Source organism: Pangasianodon hypophthalmus, chromosome 4, assembly GCF_027358585.1.
Source record: "Pangasianodon hypophthalmus isolate fPanHyp1 chromosome 4, fPanHyp1.pri, whole genome shotgun sequence".
Taxonomy (NCBI): Eukaryota; Metazoa; Chordata; class Actinopteri; order Siluriformes; family Pangasiidae; genus Pangasianodon; species Pangasianodon hypophthalmus.
In genome coordinates, this window is record NC_069713.1 from 17,205,033 (window position 1) to 17,219,625 (window position 14,593).

Consider the following 14,593-nt stretch of genomic DNA (forward strand, 5'->3'; position numbering starts at 1 on the left):
GTGAATGTAAACTGTAAATATTGTTCTACTGAAGACAATGCACTAATGGGGTGTTGTGACCTGATGTCTTGAGGTGTTGCTTCAGTATTTATAGATAATCCTAGTTTTCTGAAGTGCACCTTTTCCTTTTCCAGCAAAACAACCCCACAATATGATGCTGCCACCCCCATGGTGTTCTTCAGCTCTGTGTATGGAGGAACACTTTTTCCTCCACACATAGAGCTGATCATTATGGACAAATATTTTTGTTTTATCTAACCAGAGAACATCCCCCACCCCCCACCCCCCAGAAAAGTCTGGCCAGTTTGGCTTTTTGTGCCGGTCTTGGAGTAGGGGCTTCTTTGAGCCCTAATGAGCAATTGGACTTCTGGAGGTCCACAGTTTTTATTCTGAGGTCTTGGCTGAGTTGCTTGGATTTTCACATGGTATCACTGGCATAAAGGCACTGGTGTCTAAAGATAGACCCTTTTACAGCCACAGGTTCACTCACATTAACTCATAATTATGACAATTGGCCAATCAGAAGCTTCTAAAAGTCATTACATCAATTTTCCAGACTGAAAAAGTTGACTGTTTAAATAGATAGTCAGCTTGGTGTATGTAAACAGACCCAGTGGAATGCTGATATAGTGAATTAAAGCTGAAAGAAAATCTGTCTCTAATTGATTGTTTTAAAATTACCTGTGATGTGAACAAAGTAGATGCCCTATTTGCATGGAAATGTGTTGAGTTGTGAACAACTAAGATTCAATATTTTTTCCCTAGGAGTATATAAACTGTAAATATTGTTCTACAGCTAACTTAAGAGAACAAATAATAATAGCAATAATTATAATATCTCACATCATCATTGTCAAAAAACAAAATATGGAGTGAAGTTAACTGCACCCCAGGGCATCATCTGTTTGCATTATCCACCACATACTTGGTGCTAGCTCAGGTGTGCCTTTGTTACACGTAGCTTTTATAGTTTTATGACTTTATAAATATTAGCAATCAAGGCTGACAATTTTCTATTCTCGTAGGTCAGTGAAATCATAATTTTTAGGAACTGAGATTCATCATTTCAATTTTAAATGCTCGTGATGGTTAAGACACAACTAAGATTTTGAATTTAACTAGAACTACTCCTTCCTAAGGTTGATGGTGTTACAACCCCAATTAGTCTAGGGGTATGTGGGGAATAACACTTATTTGATTATTAACAATATGAGTTGTGTGTGGGTAGTCAAGGACCAGTAACCAGTAGTGCAAATCAATCCAAGTGATTTATTTATCTATATACAAGTGGTAAAGTGTGTAGTGCCGGGTGAGAGTGGTAATATTTACAAACTATTTACAATAACACTTAACAGGACACCAAAGGGGAAAAAGGGACGCAAGTGGCACCAAAGCAAAGAAATGAACAAAACAAAACAAGTCTACCTATTTTAAACCCTCTAACCTAACTACAACAAAAGATAGAAAATAAATCTTCAGCGTCCAGGACGCTCTAACTACCTATTCTAACTAGCCAAACCAAAAGTACAGAGGTGGGTGCTCGCTCCTAACCTAGTGTGTCTAATACAAATAAAACGGACCTCCTGCATGCTGCACCATGTATGTCACGTGACGTACTTACCTGTCCCCTTTTCCCCAACACTAACAGTCACAACTAGGGTAATGAACAACAAATTAACTATACAAACAAGTGACTAGAACCAAGCGGGGAAACATGGAACAACTGACATACAAGAACAAACACAGTAAGGCAGCGTAACTCAACACAGAACAAACAGAGGTACAACAGGGTTTCAATTTTTACGACCAGGACAACAACGACTTCTCCATGAATGAATGGCTGCGGGGATAATCAAGACAGACAGGAACGTTATCCAATGAGGCAATTGCTGCAGAGAGAGAGAAAGAGACGGAGGGCGAGAGAAAAGGGGAGAGAACAAAACACAATAACCATGCAGACATACCCCAGAACGTAACAGATGGCTATTGAGTATAGTGTAAGTGGATTTTGTTCGTTTTTTTCTGTTTTTGTGTAGAAAATTTTGACTTCTGATCAACATGGTGTTTGTCTCTGATGTAATGTTTCTCTGTAGCTCCATCTTCACAGGTATTTGCTGAATCTTTTAACAATTTCTTGTTCTTGTTAAAAAATAAGAGCTATGCCTTTAAACCATTTGCTAATATAGTTTTGAACTGAAGTTTGTAGTGAAAAGTGAAAGCATATTTCTGTGCAAAGAACAAGTTGCCATTTTTGAATATATACCGTCATTATGAAATATACAATATTGTTCTGAAAACAATACAGTTTAGTGGCAAGGCAGACTATATTGCTAATTTATTAACTTACAAATATGATATATTAACAAATAACAATTGCTTCCATAATTTATTATTTTATTTTATTTTACATCATACTTTGCCTGGTCTGTCTTGCCACAAGCAAGATAACAAAAGGTACAACTTGCTACCCTTTTAGGAAAAAGGGGGCCATATTCAAACAAAACAAAACATATTTAAGAAATTTGTTTGAAATAACATTTGTGATGTGATCAGTGAGATAGTATCAACAATAATAAGAAAGTTATATCATTTCTTTATCACTCAATATAACAGATTTTACACACAACTGCTTCCTTTAGGTTATATGCAGATATAATTTCATACAATGACACATCTAAAAAAATTTCTCTTTGTAAAATTTTATCCTACAAAAAAAAATATTTTTTTTTAAAAACGGAAATATTCCGGCAGCTGGGGTGCCAATAACATTTTGTAAAATAACAGGAAAAAACTAACTTGTAAAATTACAGTAATCTTCCATTATTAAAATACAGTTTTTTGCTTTAATTTTACATGAGTGTATTTTTGCTTGGCTTTTAATGTTTAAAGAACAATATTTCCTCGTGTAAAAACAATGAAGTTAGCTATAAATATGGTCAAACACTGCTATAATACAAATAATGAGCCTTAAAAGTGCAAAACAGTTCTTTAATTAGTTGGGTTTTATTAAATCATTTTATTTAAAAAACTTGTATATTTAATCAATATATCCCAGGTTTACTGAGTTTTTACCTGTAATTCTACAAAAAAAAACCTTGTATATTTAAAAGATCTTTGTTATAAAAAGTATGCCCACCTTTAAAATTTATGTATTTTACCTTACATGACAAATGATGAGATTAGCTTTTCAATAACAGCACACACTTGCTTCCTGTTCTCAACATTTATTTAATTCTGTTGCTCAAAAGACCAGAAAAGAAAACGTTTGCACCTCTTGCAACACTCTTGCTTAGAAAACTGTGCAAGACTGTATGTAATGTCCAACATTTGTTATAAAATAAAAATAATCTGCACCAAATGGCTTTTAAGAAGCCATAAGTAATAAAAAAAAAAAAATCAAATAATCAAGCTAAAAATTAAACAGTCTGCCTGGACACCCGAAACATACAACCAAGAGAATAGACAATGCTACTTGGTTGTGCACCTTTTGGGCAGATACATTAAGAGTGTCATACAAACAAAACAGAACATTTAAAAAAAAAAAATAAAATATATATATATATATATATATATATATTTTTTTTTTTTTTTCTTTTTTCTTGGTTGTATTTTTCGGGTGTCCAGGCAGACTGTTTAATTTTTAGCTTGATTACTAAACGAAGTACTCTGCTTCCAAAAGTTCCTGGTGTACACATACAGAAGAGAGGAAACTGTTACTTTGTGACAAACTTGAGCCCAAAGACCATCAAGTCCAACAATTATTAAATGTAATTTTACTTTACAAACTGAACTGTATATCGAAAAACCCATCAACCTTCACCTAAATGGTTATGTAAGCATTATTGTCCAATACATATAACAAAAGGATTTTTTTTTTTTTTTTTTTTTTTTACATACAGTGATATGAATTATGGACTGATCAGCATATTAATAAAATTGATCAAATTACAGACATTAAATTATAGACATAAATCTCTTACCAGCTTAAATTTAAACAAACACATTTTCAATGAATAAGCAGTCTAAACCCATACTAAGAAAAGCCACCAGTGACATCAAACCAGTTCAACCAACCAGTCACACCACAGTCCAGCCCAGAAGTCCAAATTCAAATCTTTAACCGGCCATACTTCAAAGAGAAAACTGTGTTACATCATTTGCTGCTGTCTGGCAAGCTGCTGGCTCACTGAAATATTTTATCTGCATGCCTGTAGCCTGAGCTCATCATACATTCATTTTGCATGAATGTCATTAACTCATGCCATCATATGTCAGAGCATAACTACCCCTTTAAAGACCAATAGAATAATAGTATAGTTTAAAAAAAAAACAAAAAAAACCATTAAACGTACCACACACAACTATGCAAGGCGTACTTGGAAGTTCAGCACAGTTCACTTCAGATGGCAGAGTTGTTTTATCCACTTTAAAGAACGTCTGATCCTCCTCCTCACTGAAATGCTTGAGAAGTAGTTAAAGGAACCCAGCAGCATTGACATCTGCAATATTTTTGCTTGATCTTTCCATTTCTCTGAAGACGGTTTCCATCTTCCCTGTCTTGTCACTAGACTTGAGGTATGAAACAACTCTGGCACATTTATTTGCTATGGCTTTGTCATCAATGTCCAGGCCTGTAAGCTCTTTAAAATGTGTCCTCATGCCAACTGTCTCAAATAAATATGGCCATTCCTTTGTCAAATCAGATGTCTCAATTCCACTGATAATGTCTTTTCTCTGAGTGAAGAAGGTGGCCCTCGTCATATTCTCAATAAGCTTGATGTCATGGCATCTTTCTTTGTACATTTTCTTTAACTGTTCTTGTGCATCTTTTTGAGATTCAGGTGTTTCATCAGGTGGTAGCTGCACTGGTTGCCAGTTTATACATCCGTAGGTGTCTAGTCTTCTCCTCCTGGGTGGAGTATCCTCTCCTTCACTGGTGCCAGTGGCTTGTCTTTTCAAGAAAAGTGAAGTGGTTCCTCTCCTCAAGTTATCCACTCTGCTCATCATTTGTTTTGTGATTGAATCATACCCACTGCCTACAATTTCACCTTCAATGACATCTCTGAATGCCACAGGATACGCCTTTACCATCTTTCTTGCAATCTCACTTATGTGTTTCTTCCCAGGTGTTGGGCATATTGTTAAGGTTTCACTAACAATCAGTCGAATTATTTGAAGTCTCACTTTTTGTTGGTCGCTTCCCTGTTTTCAGCTTTCTGATGATGGCAGATGGCATCTTCTTCCAAGGAATTTCAAATCTGAAATGCCAGCTGTTGTCATACAGTTGAGAAGGTGTGAAATCCAGATGAAACTAGATGTTGATATCGGCGAGTTTGAACTTGGAGAGTTGTAGCCACCTGGGGGGGGGGAATTAGGCTGCAAATTCAGATGTGACACATCAAATTTGACATATCAGAGATATTGCGGGGGACACCATACACCATTTCTAATATGCAGGCCAACCTGGAGACCATTTAATTTACCATTAAATTAAATTTACAATAATTATCAGTGCAAAAACTGAAGAAGATGCATTCTGCGCAATAAAAGTGTACTCACCAGAAAGGGACATTTTGTCAGGCTGTGTTTGAGGACTGTATCTGAGAACAGCTGGTTTCTGGGAAGACTGTCTAACATCTCTTTGGCCTTAATAAATGACAGACAATATTTGATTTATATCATGTATTATATTTTGCTACAGCAAAACCATATAGCTTCTTACTATAGCTTTGTACCATATCTTACTATGCTTTTGTTCTTAATATGAAAGTTCCATTATGTACAATTTTAAAGACATACTTGTGGTTTTGAAGTGTGAAAGAATTCTCCTCACTTCCACTGGCTTTAAGACATGAAGAAGGTCTCTCTCTTGGATGTAGTTCAAGTCCTCTAGGTCCTGGACTCCTAATTCCTGAAGAACCTCAAGCAAAGGCTCAAGTTCCGTTAGTTTTGGAAGAGTTGATTTAATAAAAGAAGCAAGAGCACTCCCTCGATCCATGACTATACAGGAGAGATGAGACTGACAGTTTAGTTTCTCACATCATTGTTTTTATGTATAACTCAAGTGACTATTAGTGGAAAAAGGGACTTGAATTACTCTAGCCCATACAGTCATTTTAAGGTAAATGCTATAAATTTTATTATCATAAACCAGTGTTAAATTTCCAGATCTCTGGGGAAGTCCAACCCTCACTGATATTGCTCATACATTGGTGTATTTACTGCAGTTTACTTACCAAGTTTCGCAAGTTACGCTTTTCTTTTGAGATTGTGTTGGGGTGGAGTCAAAAGGTCGAATCTTTGTACAATCTCACTAGCTCCTTATATATTTAACCTAGTGTGTCTTGGTTTTTTAAAAAAAAAAAAAAAAAAAAAATGTAAAATAGGGTACTAGTATTCTGACAGAGGTGTATAGTCTGGAATGATCTTTACTTTCTTTCCATTTACTGTGTGTCAACAATGCTATGTTTCAGTGAAATGACTCTTGTCCCAAAAAGCTTGTACAGAGGTAATGATAATAATCCACACTGAGTTCTGCTTTTCTGCACTTCATGCTCGGCCTTGCCTCTTTCACTTCATATAGACCAAACTCTGGCAAATATGACACATCATGAGGTGTATTAATGAAGTACACATGCTTCTCCTCCTTCACCAGTTCAATTTGTCCAAATTCAGTTGACTTGCCTTGGCTGAAACAGATAAAGAGCCCCTTTTTGTGCACAGTGCCTTTCCACTGTACCTCTGTAGTTGCCACAGTATTGGGTTCCTTGACCAAGGTTGGTCCTACAGCAGTACGCACTGCATTACTGTACAGTTCAGCATGGAAAGGAGTGGAGTTCTTCACCACCAATAAAGGTGCAAAAAAGGAACCTGAATGTAGGTATGCTTGTAGCAACTGGTGGTTCCTGGCGAGTGTTTGACATACATTTTTGAAATTTTGTTTTCTTCGCACACATCTTTTGAAGTATGAATGCTTGCTTTCGAACCGCATTGTCCATAACCGCATTAGTGGGCCAAATTTCAGTATCAATGCAGGGTAATGAGTGAGGTAATGATGCTTTGGTTTCAGTTTGTGTGTAGGAAACAACTCTTTCCTTTCCCTCTAGATAGTCACGGATCTGAACATTGAGCAAAGCAACCTGAGGTACTGATATTTTAGGGGCACAAATCAATTCCACTACCTCTTTCAGTTGGACAGTCAGCTGCCATGCCTGATTCTCTGTATCGGTTATCTTTTCACCGATTATAACAGGTAGAAGCCGCAGCAGACACCAGTTTTCTGTTGCTTGGCCACCTAGTTTTACACCCTTTTCAGAAACTTCTGAGGGTGTAGAATTACAGTCAGATCCTTGGTAACTAAACTGCCTGATCCTACGATTTAGTTGTGAATATGTGAAGAATTTCTTCACCTTGACAAAGTAGTTGAGGTAAACGGCAAGGTCAGATGCCACTACACCCTCAAACAAATCATGGCCAATACAGGGTGGGAGGCCTAGCTGGCAGACATGAAAAAATGCCAGAGAATTAAAGACAGAGTTAAATTTCAAACCTCTGACTTCACGTGCATCACCATTTTGCACTTCTTGAACAGTGTCATTGTGGTCTTGCACTGTGCGGATTGGAGCCTGGTGTTCCAAATTGTCTAGCTCACTTCTAGTTATATGGCAATTGCGGCAGAAATAGTGACATGTACTAAAGTTTTCTGTGAACCCACCATTATTATGCGAACCCAAATTATCCCCTGAAATGCAAAAGACTGTTGCCTTCACAATGTTTCCATGTGCATTCAGTCCATTTGTCTCCAGTTCTTTAAGATCTGATATCACTGGAGAGAACACTTTCTCATGGCCAAAATGTTTGAAATCAGCTTCTCTGCACAAAAGCAAAAGCTGCAAGTTGTCTACAGTGGATCGATGAAAAGGATCAAAGTTTGCTAGAGTGAAGCAGACCCCAAGCATTTTGTGTTTTTTCTTTGCAGAGCCAAGGGGATTAACCACCTCAAATGCATCTTGATAAAGTATTACCTTTAAGGTGACAACTGGCTCTGTAAACAGAGGATTGGATTTGAATAGCGATCCATCACACACATCGTTTAAAATAAGATGTGTACTCTCATTCCCATATATACAACATTCTTTCCACACAGCAGGATCGTTCAGCAGAGCTTTTAATGTATTTTTTTAATGGGAATATACTGAGCATATTGCTCATTTCTGTTTTCATCAACCCCCCAAAAAAATGGACTGAGGATGCACATAGGGAAAATTTTCCTCAATATAATGGTTTCTCTTGTACTCTGTGGAAAGGGCAGGGCTACAGGATGCATGAACATTATCTAAATTCTTCAAAATATCTTCAATTTCTGTCTCAGATAGTTCAGTTTTTGCTTGAAGAGATAATTTCAGTTGTTTTTTTGTGTACTGCTGGCACACTCCACTGAGACTGTTAATTTCTTCTACAATTAACTGTACTGTGGAGGAAGGGAGAAGGTGCTTCCCCTGCAACTTCATGTAAAACATGCATAGATTTCTCATATATAAACTTTTCATTTGTGCAGGGTCCAGTATATCCTCCTCAGGTCCATCATCAACTGCTGCTTCATCTGACAGGCTTTCACCAATACAGGACTGAGACTCACTAGGAACTGAAGCATAGTATGCCCTAGAGATATGCAGAGCTGTAGCGTGTTTGTGCTTCCTAGATAGGTGGGATGTAAAAGATGTTTTCACTGAAAAAGTGTTATCACAGTTTTTGAACGGGCAACGAATCTCCTCTCTTTTTGAAATATGAGATTTCTGGTGAAACAAAAGATCTTTAAGATCAATCAGCTGCTTCTGACAGTTAGGAAGATCACATATAAAGGGTCCCTGCAGAGGTTCACACTGTGACACAGAAGATGACTGCTGATAATGGCAGAAAATATGACACTTAAAAGTATTGTAATTTCTGAAGTGAGACTTGCAACCTGGTATACAACATACAAACTGATAAGGTGCCTCATTTCTGTGTAGCTCTTGATGATGCACATAACCTTTTAGGGTTTTCACAGAAACACCACAACTATGACAGGTGTAATCTCTGAACATCTTTAACTAGCACAAGACTCACCATTTGAGCTCACCCCTTAACAACTCACACAACTTATCTGCAGAGAGAAAGACAAGTTTATGTCAGTGCTTGGTACATGTTAATTAAGAAAATCTGCAAATATCCAAGAAAATATGAATATTAAACACTATCAGCTGTAGGCAGCTAAATTGGAAAAACAATTAGACCACCTCAGTAGTATTACATTAGCTATAGCATATGCTAGCATGCTAACGCTCCACTCAACACGAGAGGAGTGAGTTGGGTGGCTTAACAGCGTATAGTTAGCTAACACTTGCTTACTATATGCAATACGACATGAAATAAAGATTTAGTGCCTTTCCCAAGCTGAAGAAAATTAAAAGTCACAGCGGTATATAACTAGAAAACTAATGCTACCAGCACGCGTTCGGTATAGTTGCCCTGCAGCTGCAGCGTGCCGTTGTGCCCGTCCTTTAGATGTTCGTTTTTCCTCCCACGAAGTTAGCCGCTGCTATTTTTCAAACAACAATTTCACAATGTTCCGTGTCTAAAAATTTTGCTTCCACTGCTGGTTATTCAATCACCATGTTCTCTTCCAAAATAGCGAAACTTTTAGAATGGCGCCTCTGTAAGTAAAGTCCCGTTACCTCTTCCCCGCGTGCCATGTAGTTATTCCCATCGCCCGCGCTTTCCATCGGAAACTCCGCCCCCTGAGCGCTGCCGTCATTGTTCACACCTGAGCTTAGGACAGCAGCAGAGCTCCTGATAAGCCTCGGGTTCTGACCTCTGGCAGGTGGCTCTGATAGGTGGGTTTGCTGTGATAGGAACGATGTCACCTGACAAAGTATATTAAATAATGTTCGGATTTTCAGATCGCGTTTATTTTGATGCATCCATGTCCTACGTAAACTGTATTTCATCCATATTTAAATGATTTTGGTTAATGTAGATAGAAAGCAGGGCATAGAGTTCGAGATTCCTAAGCATCCAGGAATGTTAGATTAGACATTATACACTAATAAAACCACATTTATTCAACGTTTTGTTGTGAAAACATCCACGTATAATAATACAAGATGCCTGTCAAATATGAAACAAATCTATGTAAAATTATAGAACCATTATTTTTTATTGTTAATTGTCACTAATTGTATCTTATTTTAACATGTATTCCCAGTATACAACTAGAATTGTACATTTTATCTGTTAAATAAAAAATAAATATTTGTGAAATTCTGATACATTTAAAATGTATTTTAACAGTCCTTTAGTGTGAAAAGAACAAAAATTTCTTTTAAAAAATGGAACTTTTATGATTATTCACAGTTACAAACTTTCCATGGTATTTTACCTTAGACATGTAAATTCACAGTATATTTTTGTAAAATTAATAATATTCTGTGTGTTTCAGAAATACAGGAAAAATCTGTAAAAAATTAACAGTAAAAATTCTGTAAAAGTGCATTTTTTTTTACAGTGTAGGTTTTAAAACAAAAGAAATTAAAATAGTTCTTGGTAGTGAACAAAGATTTTTGGATATAGTGTAAATGCAAAAAAAGAAAACTTTAAAAAGATGGTTCTGTTTTAGGTGTTTTTTATTTTTATTTTTTGGAAGATGTATTGAAAGAATGAATAATTTAAATATTTAATTCTGTGACTCTCCTCGCAAACTTCTGGATGATTCATGAATCAGAAAAGCAAACCCATGTCTATTTTCTGTTCCCCATTGAATAAGGTCAATTACATTAAGCAAGGTGAAACAAATTCATATCAAAACACTTTATCGCATTGGGGTTATAATTCTCAACGTTTTAAAGAACTGGAATTTTGCAGGGTTTATATGAATAATCTTCCTGTTTCTAGGGTCCCTCATGGGAGCTTGGTGTTGTAATGATTATGTCCTGATGAGAACATGTGAAACAATTGGCCAGAATGGTTCTCTATGAAATGAAACAGCACCATGTCTTATAGCGTTGATATACTACAGCCTTTATAATGGAAAATCCTCAACTGGACCTTTGAAACTGTTATTATTTTTACTAAAGGGATTTAATAAAGGGGACTATGCTGAAGCAGAAAAATTCTTTAAAAAAATTCAAATAAAATTCAGTAAACTGACAGTAAACTTTACTTTGAAACTTTGGCTGTGAAGATGTACTTGCCTGTGACTAATATCAAGTCATCTACTGTACTTTACTGTCTGTGTTACCTCACACATGAGCTGTAGCAAAGCCATTATAAAAGTGTATTTGTACAAAGAATGAACAAGTGCCTCCATAAATCAGAAGACAATTTTTAAACTAATCTTTCTCTGCTATATCTTCCAGGAAGAATAAGGATTCTTCTGAGTCTTTTACCAATTGTCATCATTGGCCTAGGTGAGGGAGTTTAACCTGAGCTCATGTTAACATCATGTTTCCATTAAAATAACCAATTAAATCTGGACAGAACCCAATTCATTTTCATCCAGTTGTTATCAGATATGCTTCTTTTGAATGGTTGTTGACTGTTCATGTCACATTTTCTCTTAAAGGGGCAAAACACATTTACGACTGCCCAAAGCAGCCCATGGTTCCTGTCTACCTGCTAGTAGGAGGAAGTGTCTGTCTGATGATCCAGATCCTCCCCTTTCTTTATTGCAGCCACTCAAATGGCCAACCCTTTCTGCTGTGCCAGATTCTTAAAATGTTGCTTCTCATTTTTTGTCCGATCTGGCTCTTGACAGGTAAGAGTGAAAGTAAGCCAGGAGATACAGAGAGGTGATGCTGAAGAAGTGAGGATTAAAAAATAAGGTTAAAATAAGACAAAATCTAAAGGACAGCTAAATGACAAACAGAATCAGGGAAAAAGAGCTTTGGAAGGATTTTGGGGAGGCATATGGTCATATAAGAGGCAGACTGTGACAAGCAATCTGATAAATGTGCAGTGGAAGCATTGGAGGTTACAAAGTGATAGTGTAGAAGAGAGTGAACAGATACCACCAAAAATCCAAAATTCAACACCAATGTTGTAAATATGCAAGTATAAATCAATAAATAATCAAATAACTAATAAGGAAATTTACTCAATTTGAGAAGTCTAGCTAGCAATACTGGCTTTCAAAAATGTCGACATACAGAACTTTCCAAAATGTCAACATAAGAGTCCTTTTCTCTGTATAAAAAAATTGAAGATATTTGATTGAAAACATAGAAATGTATAGAAAGAGTGAATGTGGATAAGAATGTGGATATTTTATACTTCTTTCACATAATTCACTATTTTATATAAACTGTATATGTTTATAATTGAATTTGTGCACCTTCTATTCCAGGTAGCATTTTTGTATACATGGCATATGAACCAAACTACGACTTTCGGCTGTCTGCTGACTACTGTGAGAGGACCGTCTATAAGTTTGCTTTCTGGATTACAAATGCTATATACCTTGCCATTCTGATAGCACTGCTCGTACTCTGCTGCAGCTGGCTCCAGAAATTCTGTAACAAAAGAGCTCAAAAGCAGTGTCACATAAGGACCGTTTCCTGAAAATGCTGTAAATGAAGAGAAAGTCATTTGGGTAATGCACCAGCAGGATGTTTTTACTTTTATAATCACAGATGTTATAAAAATTACATGTAAATGTTTAAATGGTCGTATGTATATATTTTAAAGTACATTACAGAGGGATCAGGGCAGAGGGATAATACAGACTATAGTACACTACAGTACATACAACTATTGTACTTCATGTAATTAAACAAAGAGATTTAAAAAGTTTACTCTCATTTTGTCCTAGGTCTACTGTAGGATGTCTGGTCTCAAGATGATGTCTGCAGTTGAATGTGTAATGACTCAGAACCTGAATGTAGTACTTTAAACCCCAGGAACTGTTTCTTGAGAAACATTATAATATGAAACATATGTAATATGTTCATGTTTCACAAAGATGTTGGTCACTACAGGGATTACAAACTACATCGCTTTATCAGTATACAATAATCTCCTGTGGTCTTAAGAACTACTATAATTGCCTGACTCATAAGTCAATGAAAGTTCATTTTACATTAATCAAAATATGAGTCAATAGTGAAAGTCTAACAAAATATGGTTCCTCTTTTCATTAACTGTTTTTACTTGCATCATAACTGAACATATGCTGTTGCTGTGGTGCAGAACAGAGCTATGAAACCATATCAAAGTTCATTAACTGTTTTTACTTGAATCATAACTGAACACACACTGAACATATACTGTTGCAGGCTTTGGTTTTGCCCAAATTAAATATATTGTAGGTTAAATCTTATCTAGTGGAGGTTTTAGCTTGTGTTCTCCGTGGTGAGATTTCACAATACAATTCACACCGTACAAGAGCAAAACCTTGCTCTGAGCTGTCAGCTGTCAGGACTATCAGTTATCAAAAAAAAAAAAAAAAGGAAAAGAAAAGAAAAAAGTGGAAAATCATAAACTAGTGGTTTTGGAGGTGATCCTTGGATTCTGGAACTGTTGGATTTTGTGCATGGGTACAAAAATAATTTAAAAAATCTAAACCGTTTCTGTTTATCTTGTTGTGGAATGCTGTGGCTTAATATGAACTAACAATGTAAAAAATGTGAGTTCTGATTTGCAATTGTCTTTAAAATAAAACAGTGTCATACAGTATATAGATGGCACATTGCCACCACATAACTTTATGGCCCCCGGTACAGTCTTGAGCTCGGGTTACTGTCTGTATGGAGACAGTTCTCCATGTGTCAGTGTGGGTTTCCTCTGGGTCCTCAGAATTTCCTCACACCTCTAAAAAAAAATTGCCTGTAAGTGGACTGGCTATGCTAAATGGCTATGCACCTGTGCTAGGTGTGAATGAGTGCATTGTGATGGACTGGCAACCCATTCAGAATTCCTGCCTCATGCCCAGTGTTCCCGGGATTAGGCTCCAGATCCAGTTTGAACCTGAAGAGGATAAAGCTCTTACTGAAGAGGAATCCACATCTAGTATATATTATATCATACATTATATCTTCTATATTCAATGTCAGTCTTATATATTATACACCGTATACTGTATATTATGTGTTCTATATTCCATGTCAGTTTTAAGTCAAGTGTTTTTTTTTTTTTTTAAATTTTCATTCCATTATATAGCTTGTATACATTGGAACGAAATGTCGTTTCCCCAGGACCCTGATGCAGCACATAACAATACAGTGGCACAAGTACACAGGACTACATAAAATGCAGATACATGACAGCGCAGATGAGACGAGTGCAAACAATACAATGATTTATACACTCACCAAACATTTTATTAGGAACACTATAGTAATACTGCGTAGGGCCTCCATTTGCTCTCAAAACAGCCTCAATTCTTCATGGCAAGGATTCCACAAGATTTTGGAAAGTTTTTTTTTTTGTTTTTTTTTGAGATTCTGGTCCATGTTGACATGACTGCATCATGCAATTCCTGCAGATTTTTCAGGTGCACTTTCATGCTGTGACTCTCCCGTTGTACCACATCCCAAACGTGTTCTATTAGATTCAGATC

General features: G+C 36.4%; 1 protein-coding gene and 1 long non-coding RNA gene across 3 annotated transcripts; one reads left to right on the top strand and one right to left on the bottom strand.

Annotated features, from left to right (window-relative positions):
* Positions 1-3,629: 3,629 nt before the first annotated feature.
* LOC117596996 (uncharacterized) lies at positions 3,630-9,790 on the bottom strand. 2 transcript variants are annotated; one of them, XM_034303398.2, is made up of 4 exons: positions 9,487-9,790; positions 5,800-9,145; positions 5,560-5,646; positions 3,630-5,357 (listed from the first exon to the last, which is right to left on the bottom strand). In XM_034303398.2, the coding sequence occupies exon 2, from the start codon at positions 7,956-7,958 to the stop codon at positions 6,816-6,818; it is 1,143 nt and encodes a 380-aa protein (XP_034159289.2). In that variant the 5' UTR covers positions 7,959-9,145; positions 9,487-9,790; the 3' UTR covers positions 3,630-5,357; positions 5,560-5,646; positions 5,800-6,815. The 2 variants fall into 2 exon arrangements, with proteins under 2 accessions (XP_034159289.2, XP_034159290.2); XM_034303399.2 differs by having other exon boundaries at positions 3,630-5,376.
* Positions 9,791-11,394: 1,604 nt separating this feature from the next.
* On the top strand, positions 11,395-13,524 carry LOC128318187 (uncharacterized). Its single transcript, XR_008301664.1, has 3 exons — positions 11,395-11,447; positions 11,603-11,794; positions 12,383-13,524. It is a non-coding gene; the product is annotated as an uncharacterized LOC128318187 (long non-coding RNA).
* The last annotated feature ends 1,069 nt before the right edge of the window (positions 13,525-14,593 follow it).